The 16,733-nt window shown below is 42.0% G+C and overlaps 2 protein-coding genes across 6 annotated transcripts; both read left to right on the top strand.

Moving 5' to 3' along the window:
* The first annotated feature begins 1,365 nt into the window (after window positions 1-1,365).
* On the top strand, window positions 1,366-7,562 carry LOC125527051 (E3 ubiquitin-protein ligase RGLG5-like). 2 transcript variants are annotated; one of them, XM_048691626.2, is made up of 12 exons: window positions 1,366-1,729; window positions 2,420-2,643; window positions 3,970-4,054; window positions 4,602-4,742; window positions 4,849-4,962; window positions 5,091-5,188; window positions 5,316-5,395; window positions 5,496-5,601; window positions 5,690-5,817; window positions 5,923-6,193; window positions 6,941-6,997; window positions 7,083-7,562. In XM_048691626.2, exons 2-12 carry the CDS (start codon window positions 2,443-2,445, stop codon window positions 7,161-7,163), a joined length of 1,362 nt encoding a protein of 453 aa, XP_048547583.1. In that variant the 5' UTR covers window positions 1,366-1,729; window positions 2,420-2,442; the 3' UTR covers window positions 7,164-7,562. The 2 variants fall into 2 exon arrangements, with proteins under 2 accessions (XP_048547583.1, XP_048547582.1); XM_048691625.2 differs by having other exon boundaries at window positions 1,369-1,729; window positions 2,410-2,643.
* A 1,257-nt stretch (window positions 7,563-8,819) lies between these two features.
* LOC125525266 (E3 ubiquitin-protein ligase RGLG2) lies at window positions 8,820-15,751 on the top strand. Of its 4 annotated transcripts, none has more exons than XM_048690268.2 (12): window positions 8,820-8,973; window positions 9,808-10,039; window positions 11,781-11,865; window positions 12,246-12,386; window positions 13,050-13,163; window positions 13,278-13,375; window positions 13,518-13,597; window positions 13,689-13,794; window positions 13,883-14,010; window positions 14,118-14,323; window positions 15,110-15,166; window positions 15,252-15,751. In XM_048690268.2, the coding sequence occupies exons 2-11, from the start codon at window positions 9,827-9,829 to the stop codon at window positions 15,130-15,132; spliced, it is 1,194 nt and encodes a 397-aa protein (XP_048546225.1). In that variant the 5' UTR covers window positions 8,820-8,973; window positions 9,808-9,826; the 3' UTR covers window positions 15,133-15,166; window positions 15,252-15,751. The 4 variants fall into 4 exon arrangements, with proteins under 4 accessions (XP_048546225.1, XP_048546223.1, XP_048546224.1 ...); XM_048690266.2 differs by having other exon boundaries at window positions 14,118-14,340; XM_048690267.2 differs by lacking the exon at window positions 8,820-8,973 and adding an exon at window positions 8,989-9,141 and having other exon boundaries at window positions 14,118-14,340.
* The last annotated feature ends 982 nt before the right edge of the window (window positions 15,752-16,733 follow it).

Genomic DNA, 16,733 nt, shown 5'->3' with positions numbered 1-16,733 from the left:
ATTACTTGAAAGATAGGGGTTTTCCTTCATCTTTGACCAATCATCTCGAACTCAGGGTAAGGAAGAAGGGATTGCTGCCGACCATGACCATGGAGATGGAGACATGCATGGCCGTCGCGCCCACAGCGTCCGTATCTTCGCAGCCGATTACACTTGGAGTGGCTGAAATGGGAAGAGTCAGGGCCGTGGTCATTGAAGTTGATCTGGCACCAGTAGCGGCGAGCCGGCGACCACTGTTATCAACGTGGGGGCACAGTCCATGGCGTGGCGTGCCCATGCTTCTCTCGCTGGTGTGGAGAGTGGAGGCCCGAGGATTGATTCTCTTCCTTCCTCCCACTCGTCGACCTCTGCCATCGATGTTGGTCGATGGACCGCCACTCATTGGATCGCTAAAGTTTTCCTAGAGGCCGTAGACGAAGAACTCGGAGGTGGAAGCGGTAGCGCGCCGCCAGCGCCAAGATGAACCATCACAGAGTCACGAAGAGATGAGGACGCACAGAATGGGCTGGGAAAGAATCCTTTCGGTGGGCTGCGTAGGCCTTCGGCCCAACGAAGGATGTGTCTCCTAGCTCATTCCGTGGAGCAGCGGCCCCGATCACGTGGATTGAGCGGATCGTGAGAACGAGGACATCCTGACGCGCGCTATATTATTTGGTACGTTGGTTAGTTTGATCAGACGGCTACAAATCTCAAATCACTGTAGGGAGTCGTAGCTAGCTCCGTTTTACTGTTTAGTAATTTGATTTGAATAAATAGTTTGACGACGTAGATGTCACACATATTGCACTTCGAGGACCTGGACGACACTTTTCATAGATCGAGGACCTATGTGATACATCTAAAACAGTCAAAGGACCTATGATGCACTTGACTCACAAAAAATACCTATATGTCAATGACGCGAAAAAGTGTGGTTTTTTAAATACCAAATTATCCAAATTCCTGCTCCAGGTCAACTTTTGACACACCGCGGGAAGGACAAATCCACTACGTGTGGTTCCGGCAAACACACACCCACCAGCCTACGTCGCCCCGCGGTACGCACGCAAAGCCAATACGCGACACATAACGCAATCCACGTGCCCTGCGCGGCCGTCTCAGCGGCGCACGCCACCCATGAGCCGGTGAGCGCCGCCTAATTTCTTTCGTGAGGGCCGCGCATGGACCGCACGACCTCACCGTAGCTTAACAACCACCCCGGAAACCAGGACTGCGACGCGCCAACCACCGAGCCAACACGCCGCAGCCCCTCCGTCGCGCGCGGGCGCAGCGGAGAAAAGATGCCTCCCTGGACCGGTTGGTGCTTGCCGATGCCGATGCCGATGACCGAGACAAGTGCGTCAGCGCCACCAAACTAATGACTTAGCAGTAATCCGTCTGAGCTCTCCCCATCCATCCACCTCTTGAATACCACTCCCAGTTCCGAAGCTTCGTACATCGCTTTCAGATAGAGAGCGGACGGAGGACGGAGGGAGGGGGTCAGAGGGGAGGAGCAGAGCGCAAGAAATCTTTGCCGTCTGGCCCCCGCCCCGCTGCCAAGTGCCAACTGCATTGCCTCCCGGGCTGGCGATTGACTTGACCCGCGCCACCGCCTCCCCTTGATTGATTATAGTTTATCTCGTCGTGCCGGGCGTACAAATCTTAGCTGACCGAGCCTATCCCCTCCCCCCCCTCCTCTCCTCTACTCTGCCAATCCTCTTCCGTCCCGGAGCAGCGGCCTGCGACCTTGGTAAGCACATCCCTGCGGATTGCTGGTTTTTTTTGTTCGGGGAAGTTGTTGAGGGAGAGAGAGAGAGAATTCCGGGCGTTCGTTTCTCGAGGTTGATTGATTCTGGTTCCGCTGCCGCGCTACCACGCCGGCGAGTTGGTATAATCCCGTATCTTCCCACTCCGCCCCGCCGCCGCCTTGTTTCTTTCTTGGTGAGGTGAGGGTGCGCGGTAGAGCCGAGTTGTCCGTGAGCCCACGAGGTGTTTGGATCTGATTGTGTGAGGCAGTTCGTCGAATGCTCCTAGGTAGTAGTAATTGGCGGGTTTTTAGATGATTATATTCGGTATATTTTTTAGGGTCCTTGCCTGATCTCGTTCACACCTTTCGATATGCCCGATGCTCGTATGTAGGAACTGGGCCTTCTGCGGTTGCCAGTCTCCAGTATTGGCAATGAGGACGAAATGTGGGGGTAGATAGGGGAGGCTGTGGCTGTTTTAGGGTGTGAAACTTACCTAGCCGTTTTGGATTAGAAGTCACCCCTCCTCGAATTAGGAATTCGTACAAAGAATTTCACATGTAGTTGATGGATACATCATGTTCTGCTAAAACACCAGGATTTCTTGATTTATTTATGTGCGGAAAGTATCCGTCTTCTTTCCAGCTAGGTGTGTACCCAAGTACTGACATTCTCTTCTGTCCAGTGTTCACCAGGAAGTTCAGCCGAGTGTTGAGGAATGGGGCAAAAGGACTCCAAGCCGTCGTATAACTCTGGGAATTCATCCAACGGGTACAACTCGAGGTATGCAAACACGCCCTCCAGTTACAGCCCGAGGTATGCCTCTTCGGCGGGTAACAACGTGCAGCAGCCAGAAGCACAGGCCAGGCTGCAGAGGAAGTATTCCAGGATCGGTGACGACTACCGTTCCGTCAGTCAAGTATGTATTGATGGCCTCTTGTGCCTTCAGTTCTCTTGTTTTCCTTTCCCAATTTTTGATGCATGGTTGTCAACTTGATGTAGCTGAATGGTACAACCATTCATCTTATTCAGTCGTCTCAGGTGGATTTTGGAGTGTAAACTATCTTTGGTAGAGTTAGTTTTATCTATATGAGTATTTCTACAAGGATAGTGCTTTAAGTATTCTGGTCGAGAAATCAAATTAAATTTTGCATCAGCGAAGGAAGTTATCTCTTGCTCGATATGAGTATTTTCTGCAATGTTGCAACCATTTAAAAAATTCAAGCCACCTGCATTAATCACGTTCTTTTCAATTGTACTAGCTTCGGGGACATACAGTCTTCTCTTATATAATTTGCACTTATTTTCGGCAGTGAATGCATTTTTCATGGGCCTTCCTCTTCTACAATGTTACTTACAAGTGTGCAATTACTTACAAATATGAGAGGCCGTACGATAGTGTATACAGATTTTGGTTCTCTCCTAAGTCCTAGCCTGTCATATTCTCAGCATTAATTTGACTGGCATGACGATTTAATGATATGGTACTGTCCAAGTGTACTTCGTCTGACATTCTATCAATCTTAGGCAGTTTTTGTTTGTATGGTAGGATTCGTAACCCATGGTTTGATGATGATAAAATAAAATTTCCTGCAGTTAGATTTTACTTCTCCAAAGAAACTGACATGTTCTATAAGATGTGACTGCTACTTACTTTCCAGTGCATTTTCAGTAAAAACCTTGATATCTGCAGTCAGACTTGTGGACCATTAAGCTGACAACTATAACAATCAACTAAATTGGGTAGTTCGAAGGAGGCTGCGTCCTCGCTTAACAGGTCGTCTGTGACCACTTGCCTGCGTTAGATTCTATCAGAATTTCCGATGACTCTTTGTTTGGGTTCCTTGGAGGATGTGTAATTCTGTTGAATTAGGTCGCGCGTCTGTAGTATAACTGAATCTGGTGACGGTTTCGTTAATGAAATCGGAGCCCCCCCCCCCCCCCCCCCCCTCTTTTGCTCAAAAAAAAATTGGGTAGTCCCATCTATTAAGGGCTTTGCTACTTCAGCCTCACAAAAGATAAATAACTACAATGCTGATATGGAGCTGCAGTAGTATACTGTTATGTTATGAAATATTATTGAATTTGTATATACTTAAATGAAATTGGATCCTACCAGCTTATGCATTTTCCTCAAGTACTACAGCCCAGATGACAGTTACAAGAGTCTTCCATATATTCTCCCTTTCGATTGTTGTGTTGTGAACTTAAAACTGAAAGCAACACCTTTTTTACACTGTTACAGGTGACTGAAGCTTTGGCTCAGGCAGGCCTCGAATCTTCAAATCTTATTGTAGGCATTGATTTTACAAAAAGTAATGAATGGACAGGTTAGCAGCTGATCTTTCTGCCTTTTGACTATAGGTGCATATTCTTTTTTGCTAATGCTTGCTTTGGGGTCCACTGGTGCCTATTATTTATTATTAGGTACTGCTTAGTACAGTAGAATACTAGTTAGTTGCCCATATGGACATATAGTTTGTGGTTTATTGCTATTGAAGAAAACCATTTGGTCTGTGATGTCAATGGCATGCCAACTTATCTATTATATATCTTTTGTCAGGCAAAGCCACATTATGCACATGAATTTCTTTAGATGAAAGGCAAGCAATGACAGCATTTCTGCGTTTGTATTGTTAGAAAGAATGCCGCCCCCCCCCCCCCCCCCCCTGTTGCATCTTATATTGATAATCATCTATGTCAGATCATATTTTCATTTAACTTGGTATAATTTTCCATTTACGTAAAATTTCTTATGACTGCCGCTGTCTACATGAAATTATAAACATTCCAAACCCTTGCTTCTATATGTGACAATCATCTACTCTATATCATATCATAGCATTTTCATTTAACTTGCTATGCTTTTCCATTTAGGTAAAATTTCCTATAACCGCCGCTGTCTACATGATATTGGAAACACTCCAAACCCATATGAGCAAGCCATATCTATTATTGGAAGGACACTTTCAGCTTTTGATGAAGACAATTTGATTCCCTGCTTTGGATTTGGTGATGGTAAGCTTAAGGTTCCAATTTTCTTTTTCATTGACCACTTCATGGATTTTCAATAAAATGTCTAAATGCATGTATTGAATATAATGTTTCCTTTCCCTTCTGGCAGCATCAACTCATGACCAGGAGGTATTCAGCTTTTATCCAGAGAACCAACCATGCAATGGATTTGAAGAGGCATTGGAAAGATACAGAGAAATCGTTCCAACTCTTCGATTAGCTGGTTTGTTTAAGTACTCACTTAATGTAGATTTCATAAAAGTGAAGAGAGGAACAAAATTGCTACCAGAAATAGCTAAGAGTTCCCACAAAAAAAGATGTACGGAAATAATCTGGATTTAACTTGCACAGGACCAACATCTTTCGCTCCAATAATTGAGACAGCAATTGGGATTGCAGACAGCACCGGTGGTCAATATCATGTTCTTCTGATAATTGCTGATGGACAGGTGCACCACAGTTTCACCAAGTTGTGCTTCTGAATCACATGTTCTTTATAGCCATTAAGTGATGGTGACTCTTGCATGTCTTGCTTGTATAACCAGTTTTCACTCTGGCTAAAATTTCTGCTGATAGGTTACTCGAAGTGTGGATACACAGTCTGGGCAGTTAAGTCCGCAGGAGCGGGATACCATTGATGCTATAGTGAAAGCTAGGTACTTAATTCAGGATTTTAAAGTAACACCTTTATATTCTACCAAGTCAATTCTCCTAAACAAATTGCACACAATAACATCTATTTTGAAAATATTCCAGCCACTTTCCCTTGTCTATTGTTCTTGTTGGGGTCGGTGATGGACCATGGGATATGATGCATAAGTTTGACGACAACATACCTGCTCGGTCATTCGATAATTTCCAGGTGATTGCCATACAAATTACATCCAACCTTTAGCTGTTTTTCTGGTTCTCAATAACTGAGACGTGAAAGAATACTTAATTTCATGCAGTTTGTGAATTTCACGGAAATTATGTCAAAGAGCATAGCAGCTGATAGAAAAGAGGCTGAATTTGCGTTGTCAGCATTGATGGAAATCCCTACGCAGTACAAAGCAACACTTGATCTCCAACTCCTTGGGTATTCTATGTTTTTTCAACCTCAGAGTCAAGTAGAACAATGCTTTGTGCTTGCAGAGACTATATTGCCATCTGACCACTTTCTTCGATTCTTCCTCTGTTTCAGCCGTCGCCAAGGAATACCTCCAAGAGTTCCTCTGCCTCCACCAACAAGGACTCCTTATTCACGGTCTACTAGCTTTGACCAACAGTCTGGTGTTTATTCACGGTCTAGCAGCTTTGGTCAACAAACAAGTGGGTTTCAGCAATCAGACAATTTCAAACAGCGACAGCATGGAGCTACAAGGAGGCCTGACAGTTATTCATCAGAAAGTTCACAGCCTGCGGCTTCAAGGATACCCGACACTTATGCATCAGAAAGTTCAGAAAGCACACTTGTACGTATCTTTTCGTGTTTACACCGTATTCCCACCATTTCATACCCATATATGAATAAATAAAACGGTGTAGTAAAAATTAACTTTATCTACACCGCCAAAAAAGCCTGATGGAATCTTTTTAACCAATACTCTTGCACGTTCAGACCTGCCGATGCTAAGGGTTATACGGGGGAACTATTAGGTGAAAATGCACAATGCTGTGAAAACAGCGAATAGAAGTTTAAAAAATTCTCAAATAATTTCCACTACTAAGGACAGTGTGTTTAATATCCATGCAAAAGTTTAACTTCAAAGTCGAAATACTTTGCAAGATATAAAAAAGACAGATACTTATTGCAAAGTATTTTGAATTAAGTTGAATTTTTTACATGAACATACCTGTCTGTAGTAGCCTCTTTTAGAAAAAAAATTCAAGCTGACGAAGCACATCGTCATGGAATTTGTGTGTTTTCATTGGATATGCCCCCGAACTTCAGTGCTTGGAATACTATTTCAGAAAACACTGCTAGTTAAATTTGGTTTATCCTCGGTTCACTTCTGCCTGTAAAATATTTATGCTCTTTTTCAAATGTAGACTGTAGCTTGCTATTGTACTTTGACACATACACTTGCATCTTGTGGCCACATGCAGATCATTCCTCTTCCAAATGCTAAGTTTGTGTATACTGACAAAGTTTATGCTAACTGCCAGACCCTCTAATTTTAGTGGAATATGAACTAAGCCTGGCATTTTTGTGCATGCAGTCATGCGCCATATGTATGGATAAATCAAAGGATCTTGCATTTGGATGTGGACATCAGGTGCAGAAAATATTCCCTTACTTTCCTCTGAACATTTATTCACAATTCTTGTTGTATATACTAATTGCTAACACACATAATTCAGACTTGCTATGACTGCGGGAAAAATTTGGTGCGCTGCCCTATGTGCCAGCAGCACATAACCACCAGGATCAGGCTGTACTGACTAAAAGCTGATCTCCTGATGCTTTCGAAGCCTATGGCGTTGCCAATACTGAAGAAGCTTGGTGGAAAATGTTCAGAATCCGCAAAAAATTTAGTGTTCTTACTGCAGTTGGAGTGTCTTGAATTAGCCGGTGATTTAAGGCCCTGTTGTAATGCAGGGTTTATTCTCCATCCCGTAAGGGGAATGTGGATTGAACTGTTTTGGTAAAATTTCTGTGTTCCAAAAGGGCTCTTACTGTCCATACAAGGCACTGAAGAATGTTCCCTGGAAAATAATGTACATATTGCTTTCTTTTCTTTCTCTTGTAAATAAAATGAACAGTAGAGAAATTTCAGGATGAACCAACTAGAAAGACATTTGTGTTGTATATTAATTAAAACCTGTTATTATTGTTGAATATTCAGTTTTGTACTCATTTATTTCAGTATATTTTTTGTGTGTATAATGTAAATACGACGAACACCAGAATATTTGAGGATGAAGCAATCAATCTTACCTGTGTAAAATGAGTATCAGTAATACTACGAGTATCAGTAGTACTGTTGCTTCATCCTCAAATATACCATCAGTAGTAATGGTTAAATAAGGGCAAGTTTGAGGGAGAGAGAATTGAAGTACACGGCAGAAAGGAAGAGCATATATATCTGCATGCATGTACGAATCTCGGCGCTGTGCCGACGCTTTCTTCAAGTTCACCGTGGCATTCAATATGCGGATACTCATGAAGATCTTCAAAGAAGAGATCTCATCGAGGAGTGGTGGACATGGAATGGGCAACAAGACCACCTTTATGTTTCATGTCATGTGCGTTGAACTTTGTGTTATGTTTGATGAACATGTCTGTTGAATTTGAGCTTGTGGATCGATGAACTGTGTAATTAAGTACTATTTGTGTTTTGTTTGCTTTGGATTAATTTGACATGAGTTTGATATTATCCTTTTGGATTTATTTTGTTGAACATGCTTTAAAATGTTGGATAGTTGAAGAAGGCCAAATTTTTAGGGAACCAGTCTTACATCATCTGTTACGACAGAAAAATCTCTGATGTACAAAAACCTTTTCTCTCCTGCCCTAAAACTATTTTTGGGCACTAACTTGGAGATGCTCTAAGGAGGAGGAGAGAGAGAATTCAGCCCAGATCATGCATGCAGGCTTGTTCCAAACAAAAGGTACTTCATCTGTCTCAAAATATACTATATATTGGTTTTGTCTTAAGTAAAACTTCATAAACTTTGACAAAAGAAATGTCAACATCTACAATTTGCCTCCGTCCCAAAAATTATCAAGTTCACATCATATATACATTTGCTATTTTAAGTATTCATATTTTCATGTAGCTGGTCTTTGAACAATACTATTATGCATTAGATTTTGGGATGGATTGAGTGCATACTTTTCCTGAAAGCGAATTTCTTGTTTACCCACTAAACCAAATCCTCATAAAATATTTAATCATGTTTGTTATTCTTTTTTAGAATTTTGCTATCTTGTAGTACAAGTTTGCAAAGATTCTAATCATACAAAATATTATCTCTCCTGTGGAGATGACTGAGCAATTACTAATCCATCTGTCTCTGTCTTTCATCATTTTACAAAGCTTCAGATATTTGCCTCTGCTGCCAACTGCATTACCTCAGGCGATTGACTTGACTTGGCCACCATTTGTCCCTGATTATTATGTACTTATTTGCCTGGTCGTGCGGTGCATATATGATATATCTTGCAGCTAAGCGGCTGCTCCTCTACTCCTCCTTGTCGTCAGGCCGTTGCCGTGGAGCGGAGACCTGCGTTTTTGATACATAGAGCAGAGTAAGAAGCCCTACCCATGGTTGTTTTACTCATCTTGAAGTGGGGGAGAGGGAGATGATGGTTTGTTGGGGTTAACTGTGGGTTCCGCTTCTGCTCCAGCAAGTCTAATCTGGCCTCTGCCCTCTCTGCTCTCGTCCCTTTCTTGTTACTCACAAGTTGGCGTTTTAGGTAGGTCGTTGTCTGATCTCGTTCTGTCCCTCAGAGCTTTCTTTCTGAAAAGGGTAGAGGGCCCTCCGATCCATATTATTTGCCGTTTATTTATTACAAATTTGTACTAAATTAGCGACAATTAATATGGATCGGAGGGAGTATTTTTTGTTTTGAAACGTATTGTAAATTTCTTTGTCATCGGCTTTTCGTGTTAGAGGCCTTGGGGCCACACTTTCTTGGCGTGGCTTCGTGTTTGTGGCCGAAAATCTCATTTATCTTGGTGATCCGCTTTTTGGTTAACTTCTACGATTTTCTTCTAAGTTGATGCTACAGTAATTTTAACCTAAAACTATTAGTTCTGTATGGTTTAGCAGTTTATATTATGCTCTCTTCCTGCCATGAGCCCATGACAATGTTCGGCTATGATTATCCTGATCATATCATGTTGTATTCCTTATGAATTGGGTGATTCAATTGAGCGCTGGTGATTTTTCCACCATAGTAAGTTACCGGTAAGCGTTTCCATAAGAATATCACCTATATCGATTCCACTAGCATCACATTTTATTTCAGAAGTTCTCATGAAATCCAGTAAAGCAAGTAAATTGTTGTATGCATGACAACCATGTCTTGTTTCCAACTAGTTAGTGTAGAGAAGTACTGATCATTTCATCCATTCACCAGGAAGTTCAGTAGTTGAGGAATGGAGAAAAAGGCCCCCAAACCTTCATACAACTCTGCTTATGGTTACGGGAATTCATCAACAGGGTCTAACTCGAGATATGCAACTGCACCCCCGGGTTTGAGCCCGTGGTATGCCTCTTCTGCGGGCAACAATGTGCAGCAACCAGAAGCACAAGCCACTCTGCAGAGGAAGTACTCCAGGATTGGCGATGACTACCGCACTGTGACTCAAGTATGTATTGATGGCCTCCCCTGGCTCTCTAATTTTCATTCCCAACTTTTGATGAATGGTTTTCATCTAGATGTAGCTGAATGATACCATTCATCTTATTTAGTCATCTTATGTAAAAATTTGAATGCAAAGTATATTTAATAGGAATATTTTTATCTATAGGGGTTTCAACAAGTATAGAAACCATAATAGATTTTCATCAGCAAAGGAAGTTATCTCTTACTAGCTATAATTATTGCTCTTCCAACCATTTCAAAATTTTAGGTCATCCGCACTGCCATGTTCACCTTCCTTGTGCTGGCTTTGGTTTCATTAAGTCTTATGAGTGTATAAGTTGTACATCTCCGGTGAATGCATTTCTGATGGGCTTTCTTCTTTTACAGTCAGGACTTACCGATACTTCCTCCGTCCGGAATTACTTGTCGCTCAAACATATTAATTACTAATTCACTGAATGGTCAATGGTCCTAATACCTAGTTAAAATATGAGAAGCAGTAGACCTTAGACTAGCCACAGTGGGAGTAACTTCAGCAGTAACTTCGAATCCAACTCAGCAAATTTGCTTATGTGGCAATGAGTTAATGAGGAGAGAGATACTTGTAGTAACTTAGCTAGTTACTGTAACATCACATGTCTCAATGCAATATGAGTCTATAACTTAATAAATGAATCTTTGCATGTTATCACCCTTAAGTTACTACCCACTATGAAGGTAGTAACATAGTCTAGGGATATGTGTATGTTACTAATGTATGTTACTATCCATTATGGCTAGTCTTAGGCTAGTCATAGTGGGAGTAACTTAGGTAGTAACACAGCGCACTTCAAGAATTTTTTTCTTATGTGGCATGTAATTAATGAGGAGAGAGATGTTTAGAGTAACATAATATGTTACTGTAACATAGCGCTTCCCGAGAAAGGATGAGTCTACAAGCTAATAAATAAAGCCATCTATGACACTACTACTATGTTATTTTGCACTATAAAAGTAGCAACTTAGACTAGTGTCATATGTATGACACTACTATAAGTTACTCCCCACTATGACCAGTCTTAGTTTATATAGATTTTAGTTTTCTCCCACATCCTAGCCTATCATATTCTCAGCATTTATTTGAGTGACCAGATGATTTAATTATACAGTATGAAACTAAGTGTACTTAGCTTGACAAAATGTATAAATCTTACGCCCTATTCGGAGTATCTCCGCTCCACAGCTCCACTCCGGGAGCAGGTGGAGTTAGAGTGGAAAACGGCGGATTGCCTGTTTCCCGGCTCTCCAGCTCCCTGTATTTCGCGGAGTTAGCGGGATTCCGAACAGGGCCTTAGTCTCTTCGTATGGTTTTGTGATGATAAACTATTTTTCCTTGCATTTGCATTATATTTTTCCAAAGAAACTGCCATCTTCTATAAGATGTAACACTATTTACTTTTCCTTGCATTTTCGATACAGACCGTGGTGTCTGCAATCAGGCTTATGAACTAGTTAAGCTGATGGCTATAACAATCAAACATTTAAATCGGACATCACTTCATATTCTGCTACTACATCTGCATGAAACATAATTACTTGAAGTATTCAGATGGTGCTGTGGTAGTGTACTGTCATGTCATCAAAAACATCATTTCAGTTTTTTTGGTAACTTAAATGACACTGCCTTTCTATTAATACATGATTTTTCCTTAGTTCCCTTCAATTATTGTGAACTCAAGACTGAAATTGTACCTTATCTATTGCAGGTGACTGAAGCTTTGGCACAAGCCGGTCTTGAATCTTCAAACCTTATTGTAGGCATTGATTTTACGAAAAGTAACCAATGGACAGGTTGACAGACTCACAGTTGATCTTTCCACCTTCTGACTTTGGGTGCATATTTATGGTTTTTATGCTTTGCTTTTCTGGTGCACTGGTATAGCTATTGTTTACTACAGTTAGCTGGATGCTAGTTTGTTTCCCATATAATTTGTGATTTATTTTTAGTGAAGAAAGCCGTTTGGTCAATGGCTTCCCAACCTGTCTATTGTAAATCTTTTTTCAGGGGAAACCATAATATGCTAAGAAATGTCGTTAGTTAAGGAGAGCTAGCAATGAGGACATTGTACTTTAAGGATGAATGCACCCCATGTTGCTTCTGTATCCCATAATAATCTATATTAGACCATCACATTTTTCATTGAACTTGTTAAGCTTTTTTCATGTTACAGGAAAAAATTCCTATAATCGGCGTTGTCTGCATGATATTGGAAGAACTCCAAACCCGTATGAGCAAGCCATATCTATTATTGGAAGGACACTCTCGGATTTTGATGAAGACAATTTGATTCCCTGCTTTGGATTTGGTGATGGTAAGCTTATGGTTAGAGTTTTCTTTTAAATTGCTCGCTTGGTGTGTTTCCAATAGAAAGTGTAAAGGAATGGTATTGAATAAGAGCATCTCCAACAGCATCCCTATAATTTGGTGACCCAAAACCAGTTTTAGGTGTGGAAAGAAAAGTTTTTGGGTCACCAGAAATTTGTATGCTTTTCCGGCAGCCCTATAACTGGTGCCCTATAATTTGAGAACAACATGAAACAAGACGATCCGGCGGCAGGGGGGCCGGCAGGCAGATCCGACGGTGAGGAAGTGCGGGGATGGCGGCATGAGCGGATCCGATGGTGTGGAGCGTGGTGGGACGGCTGGAATTGGGCGGGACCGACTGGCACCGGCACGAGCTCGGCGACATTCGTGGGGGTCTCGGCAGTGGCCCCCAAGCGACGGAGCTCGGGGCGGCGCACGGCGGTTGGGTTCCCGCCACTGCATTTTTAGGGCAGCTACTAGTGCTGATGCAAATTTGCATCACTTGTAGCAATTTTTGCATCATGACCTTAAAATTTTGCATCACCATATATAGGTATAGGGCTGTTGTTGGAGGCGAATTTTTTATTCCAAAAGGCAATTTTTTGCACCACAACTGCATATTTAGGGCTGCTGTTGGAGATGCTCTAACGCTTCCCTTCCCTGCTGGCAGCGTCAACTCATGACAAGGACGTATTCAGCTTTTATCCAGAGGACCGCCCTTGCACTGGATTTGAAGAGGCATTAGAAAGATACAGACAAATCGTTCCAGCTCTTCGATTATCTGGTTTGTTTAAATAAACATTTAATGCAGATAGATCTGTTCTTCCTTTATTTTCATAAAAGTGAGTTCCCACACCCAAAAAATGTACTGAAATAATCTGGATGTAAACTTGCACAGGACCAACATCTTTCGCTCCAATAATCGAGACAGCAATTGGGATCGTGGACAGCACTGGTGGCCAATATCATGTTCTTCTGATAATTGCTGATGGACAGGTGCACCACAGTTTTACCAAGTTGTGTTTTTCTGAACGGCATCCTCTTTATAACCATTAAATGGTGGTCAGAAGAAATTCTTGCACAGTCTTATTTGTATATCATATCCAATTTTCACTCCGGCTAAAAGTTCTGCTGATAGGTTACTCGAAATGTGGATACACAGTCTGGGCAGTTAAGCCAACAGGAGTGGGACACCATTAACGCTATAGTGAAAGCTAGGTATCTGATTCAGGATTTTTAAGTAACATCTTGATGAGTCAAACCTCCTAAACAAATTGCACACAATAACATCTGTTTGAAAACATTCCAGCCAGTTTCCCTTGTCTATTGTTCTCGTTGGGGTCGGTGATGGACCGTGGGATATGATGCATAAGTTTGACGACAACATACCTGCTCGGTCATTCGACAATTTCCAGGTGATTGTCATACAAATTACATCTAACCGTTAGCTGTTTTTCTGGTTTTCAATAACTGAGGCGTGAAAGAATACTTGATCTCATGCAGTTTGTGAATTTCACTGAAATCATGTCAAAGAGCATAGCAGCTGACAGAAAAGAGGCTGAATTTGCGCTGTCAGCATTGATGGAAATCCCTACGCAGTACAAAGCAACACTTGATCTCCAACTCCTCGGGTATTCTATGGTCTTTCAACCTCACTGAGTCAAGTAGAACAATGCTTTGTGCTTGCAGAGACAATATTGCCATCTGACCGCTTTCTTCGATTCTTCCTCTGTTTCAGTCGTCGCCAAGGAATACCTCCAAGAGTTCCTCTGCCTCCGCCAACAAGGGCTGCTTCTTCACGGTCTACTAGCTCTGACCAACAGGCTGGTGTTTATTCACGGTCTAGTGTCTTTGGCCAACAAACAAGTGGGTTTCAGCAATCAGACAGTTTCAAACAGCGACAGCATGCAGCTACAAGGAGGCCTGACAGTTATTCATCACAAAGTTCAGAAAGCACACTTGTACATATCTTTTCGTGTTTACACCGTATTCCCACAATTTCATACCCAGATATGAATAAATCAAACTGTGCACTAAACCAATTTTATCTACACCGCCAAAAAACCTGATAAAATCTTTGTTAACCAATACTTTTGCATGTTCAGACTTGCCGAGGCTAAGGGTTATACAGGGGAACTATTAGGTGAAAATGCACTATGCTGTGGAAATGGTGTTTACAAGTTCCAAAAATTCTCAAATATTTTTCATTGCTTTGCAAGATACAAAAATGTTTAACATCAAAGTCGAAATACTTTGCAAGATACAAAAAAGGCAGATACTTATCACAAAGTATTTTGAATCTGAAGTTGGATTTTTTACATGAACATACCCTTCTGTAGTAGCCTCTTTTTTAGATATTTTTTTCAAGCTGACGCAGCACATCATGACAGAATTTGTGTATTTTTATTAGATATGCCCCTGGAACTTCAGTGACTGGAAATCCTATTTCACACAGCACTGCTAGTTAATTTTTGGTTTATCCTCGGTTCACTTCTGCCTGTAAAATATTTATGCTCTTTTTCAAATATAATACACTTTAGCTTGCTATTGTACTTTGACACATACACTTGCATCTTGTGCCCACATGCAGATCATGAAATAGTGTTCCTCTTCCTAATGCTGACAAAGTTTTTTTTTTGTGAATATAATGCTGACAAAGTTGTGCTAACTGCAAGACCCTCTAATTTTAGTGGAACAGGAACTAAGCCTTTGCAATTTTTGTGCTTGCAGTCATGCGCCATATGTATGGATAAATCAAAGGATCTTGCATTTGGATGTGGACATCAGGTGCAGAAAATATCCCCTTACTTTCCTCTGAACATTTATTCACAATTCTTGTTGTATATACTAATTGCTAACACGCGTAATTTAGACTTGCTATGACTGCGGGGAAAAATTGGTGCGCTGCCCTATGTGCCAGAAGCACATAACCACCAGGATCAGGCTGTACTGATCAAAAACCAACTTCCTAAAGCTTTTGAAGCCTATAGTGCTGTCAATACTGAAGAAGTTCGGTGCAGGATGTTCAGAATCCGCATAAATTTTACTTGTTGTCCATAAATTTAAGCGTTCTTACTGCAGTTGGAGTGCCTTCAATTAGCTGGTGATTTAAGGCCCTGCAGGGTTTATTCTCCATTTCCCGCAAGGGAAATGTGGATCGAACCGTTTCGGTAAAATTTCTGTGTTCCAAAAGGGCTCTTCCTGTCCATACAAGGCACTGAAGAAGTTTCCCTGGAAAATAATGTACATATTGCTTTCCTTTCTTTCTCTTGTAAATAAAATGAACAGTAGAGAAATTGTAGGATGAACCAATTTGGAAGTCATTTGCATTGTATATTAATTATAACTGTTGAATATTCAATTTTGTACTCATTTTTTTAGTATATATTTCATATATGTATATAATGTACATAGGGCGAACAACCTTGACGTCGGCTCTCTCTTTGGTGGTGGTGTGTGCAGCTTGTGTTGGCTGTGCGTTCTATCGAGGCTGTCGTGTTCCACGACGGTCGGTGAGGGTGTTTGTGCCGGTTTTCTGCTAATTAACCGGGCAAATTTTTTTTCGCGAATACGCAAAGCTTGTGTATCATTGCATTGATAGAAAGAAGTAGAATGGGTACAAAAGGGGCACAACACATAACACAAACGCATGAAGGCGTGTACATGGTGCCCAGAGCAGAGAGACATGGGATGAGAGGATACAACACAGCTAAATCAGCTAGACCCTAGCCAAGAATGGTAATGCCAAACCAACAAGAATTTCACCATCGTCCGAGCCGAAAACGGGGACACCTCGAGCGAGCAAGATAGTGCCTTCAGGAAGGAAGATGACGCCAGGACATCGCCACTATCTGGTCCGGGGGACCCGGACCTAGGGTTGTTGGGGAACGTGGTAATTTCAAAAAAATTCCTACGCACACGCAAGATCATGGTGATGCATAGCAACGAGAGGGGAGAGTGTTGTCTACGTACCCTCGTAGACCGTTCGCGGAAGCGTTATATCAATGCGGTTGATGTAATCGTACGTCTTCACGTCCAACCGATCCAAGTACCGAAAGCACGGCACCTCCGAGTTCTGCACACGTTCGGCTCGGTGACGTCCTCGCCTTCTCGATCCAGCAAGAGGGGCGAAGTAGTAGATGAGTTCCGACAGCACGACGGCGTGGTGACGGTGTTGGTGAAGAACAATCTCCGCAGGGCTTCGCCTAAGCACTACGAAAACTATGACGGAGGATAAACTAGAGGGGACGGGGTTGCCGGCACACGGCTTGGTGTTTTTCATGTCTCTTTGGTGCTAGCCCTACCCCTCTATTTATATGTTGAGCCCTGGGGTCGAAACTTGGAGTAAAAGCCT

This window comes from Triticum urartu, chromosome 7A, assembly GCF_056163025.1.
Source record: "Triticum urartu cultivar PI428250 chromosome 7A, HENAU_Tu73, whole genome shotgun sequence".
NCBI lineage: Eukaryota > Viridiplantae > Streptophyta > Magnoliopsida > Poales > Poaceae > Triticum > Triticum urartu.
This window is presented reverse-complemented; position numbering and strand designations above follow the sequence as displayed.

Bases quoted from the DNA above. Each gene is read 5' to 3' on its own strand.
- LOC125525266 (XM_048690266.2), top strand. From the start codon at position 9,827: ATGGAGAAAAAGGCCCCCAAACCTTCATACAACTCTGCTTATGGTTAC. The intron at 11,866-12,245 runs GTTGACAGACTC...TTCATGTTACAG, and splicing joins GAAAAGTAACCAATGGACAG to GAAAAAATTCCTATAATCGG. The intron at 13,598-13,688 runs GTATCTGATTCA...AAAACATTCCAG, and splicing joins AACGCTATAGTGAAAGCTAG to CCAGTTTCCCTTGTCTATTG.
- LOC125527051 (XM_048691626.2), top strand. From the start codon at position 2,443: ATGGGGCAAAAGGACTCCAAGCCGTCGTATAACTCTGGGAATTCATCC. The intron at 5,396-5,495 runs GTACTTAATTCA...AAAATATTCCAG, and splicing joins GATGCTATAGTGAAAGCTAG to CCACTTTCCCTTGTCTATTG. The intron at 5,602-5,689 runs GTGATTGCCATA...AATTTCATGCAG, and splicing joins GGTCATTCGATAATTTCCAG to TTTGTGAATTTCACGGAAAT.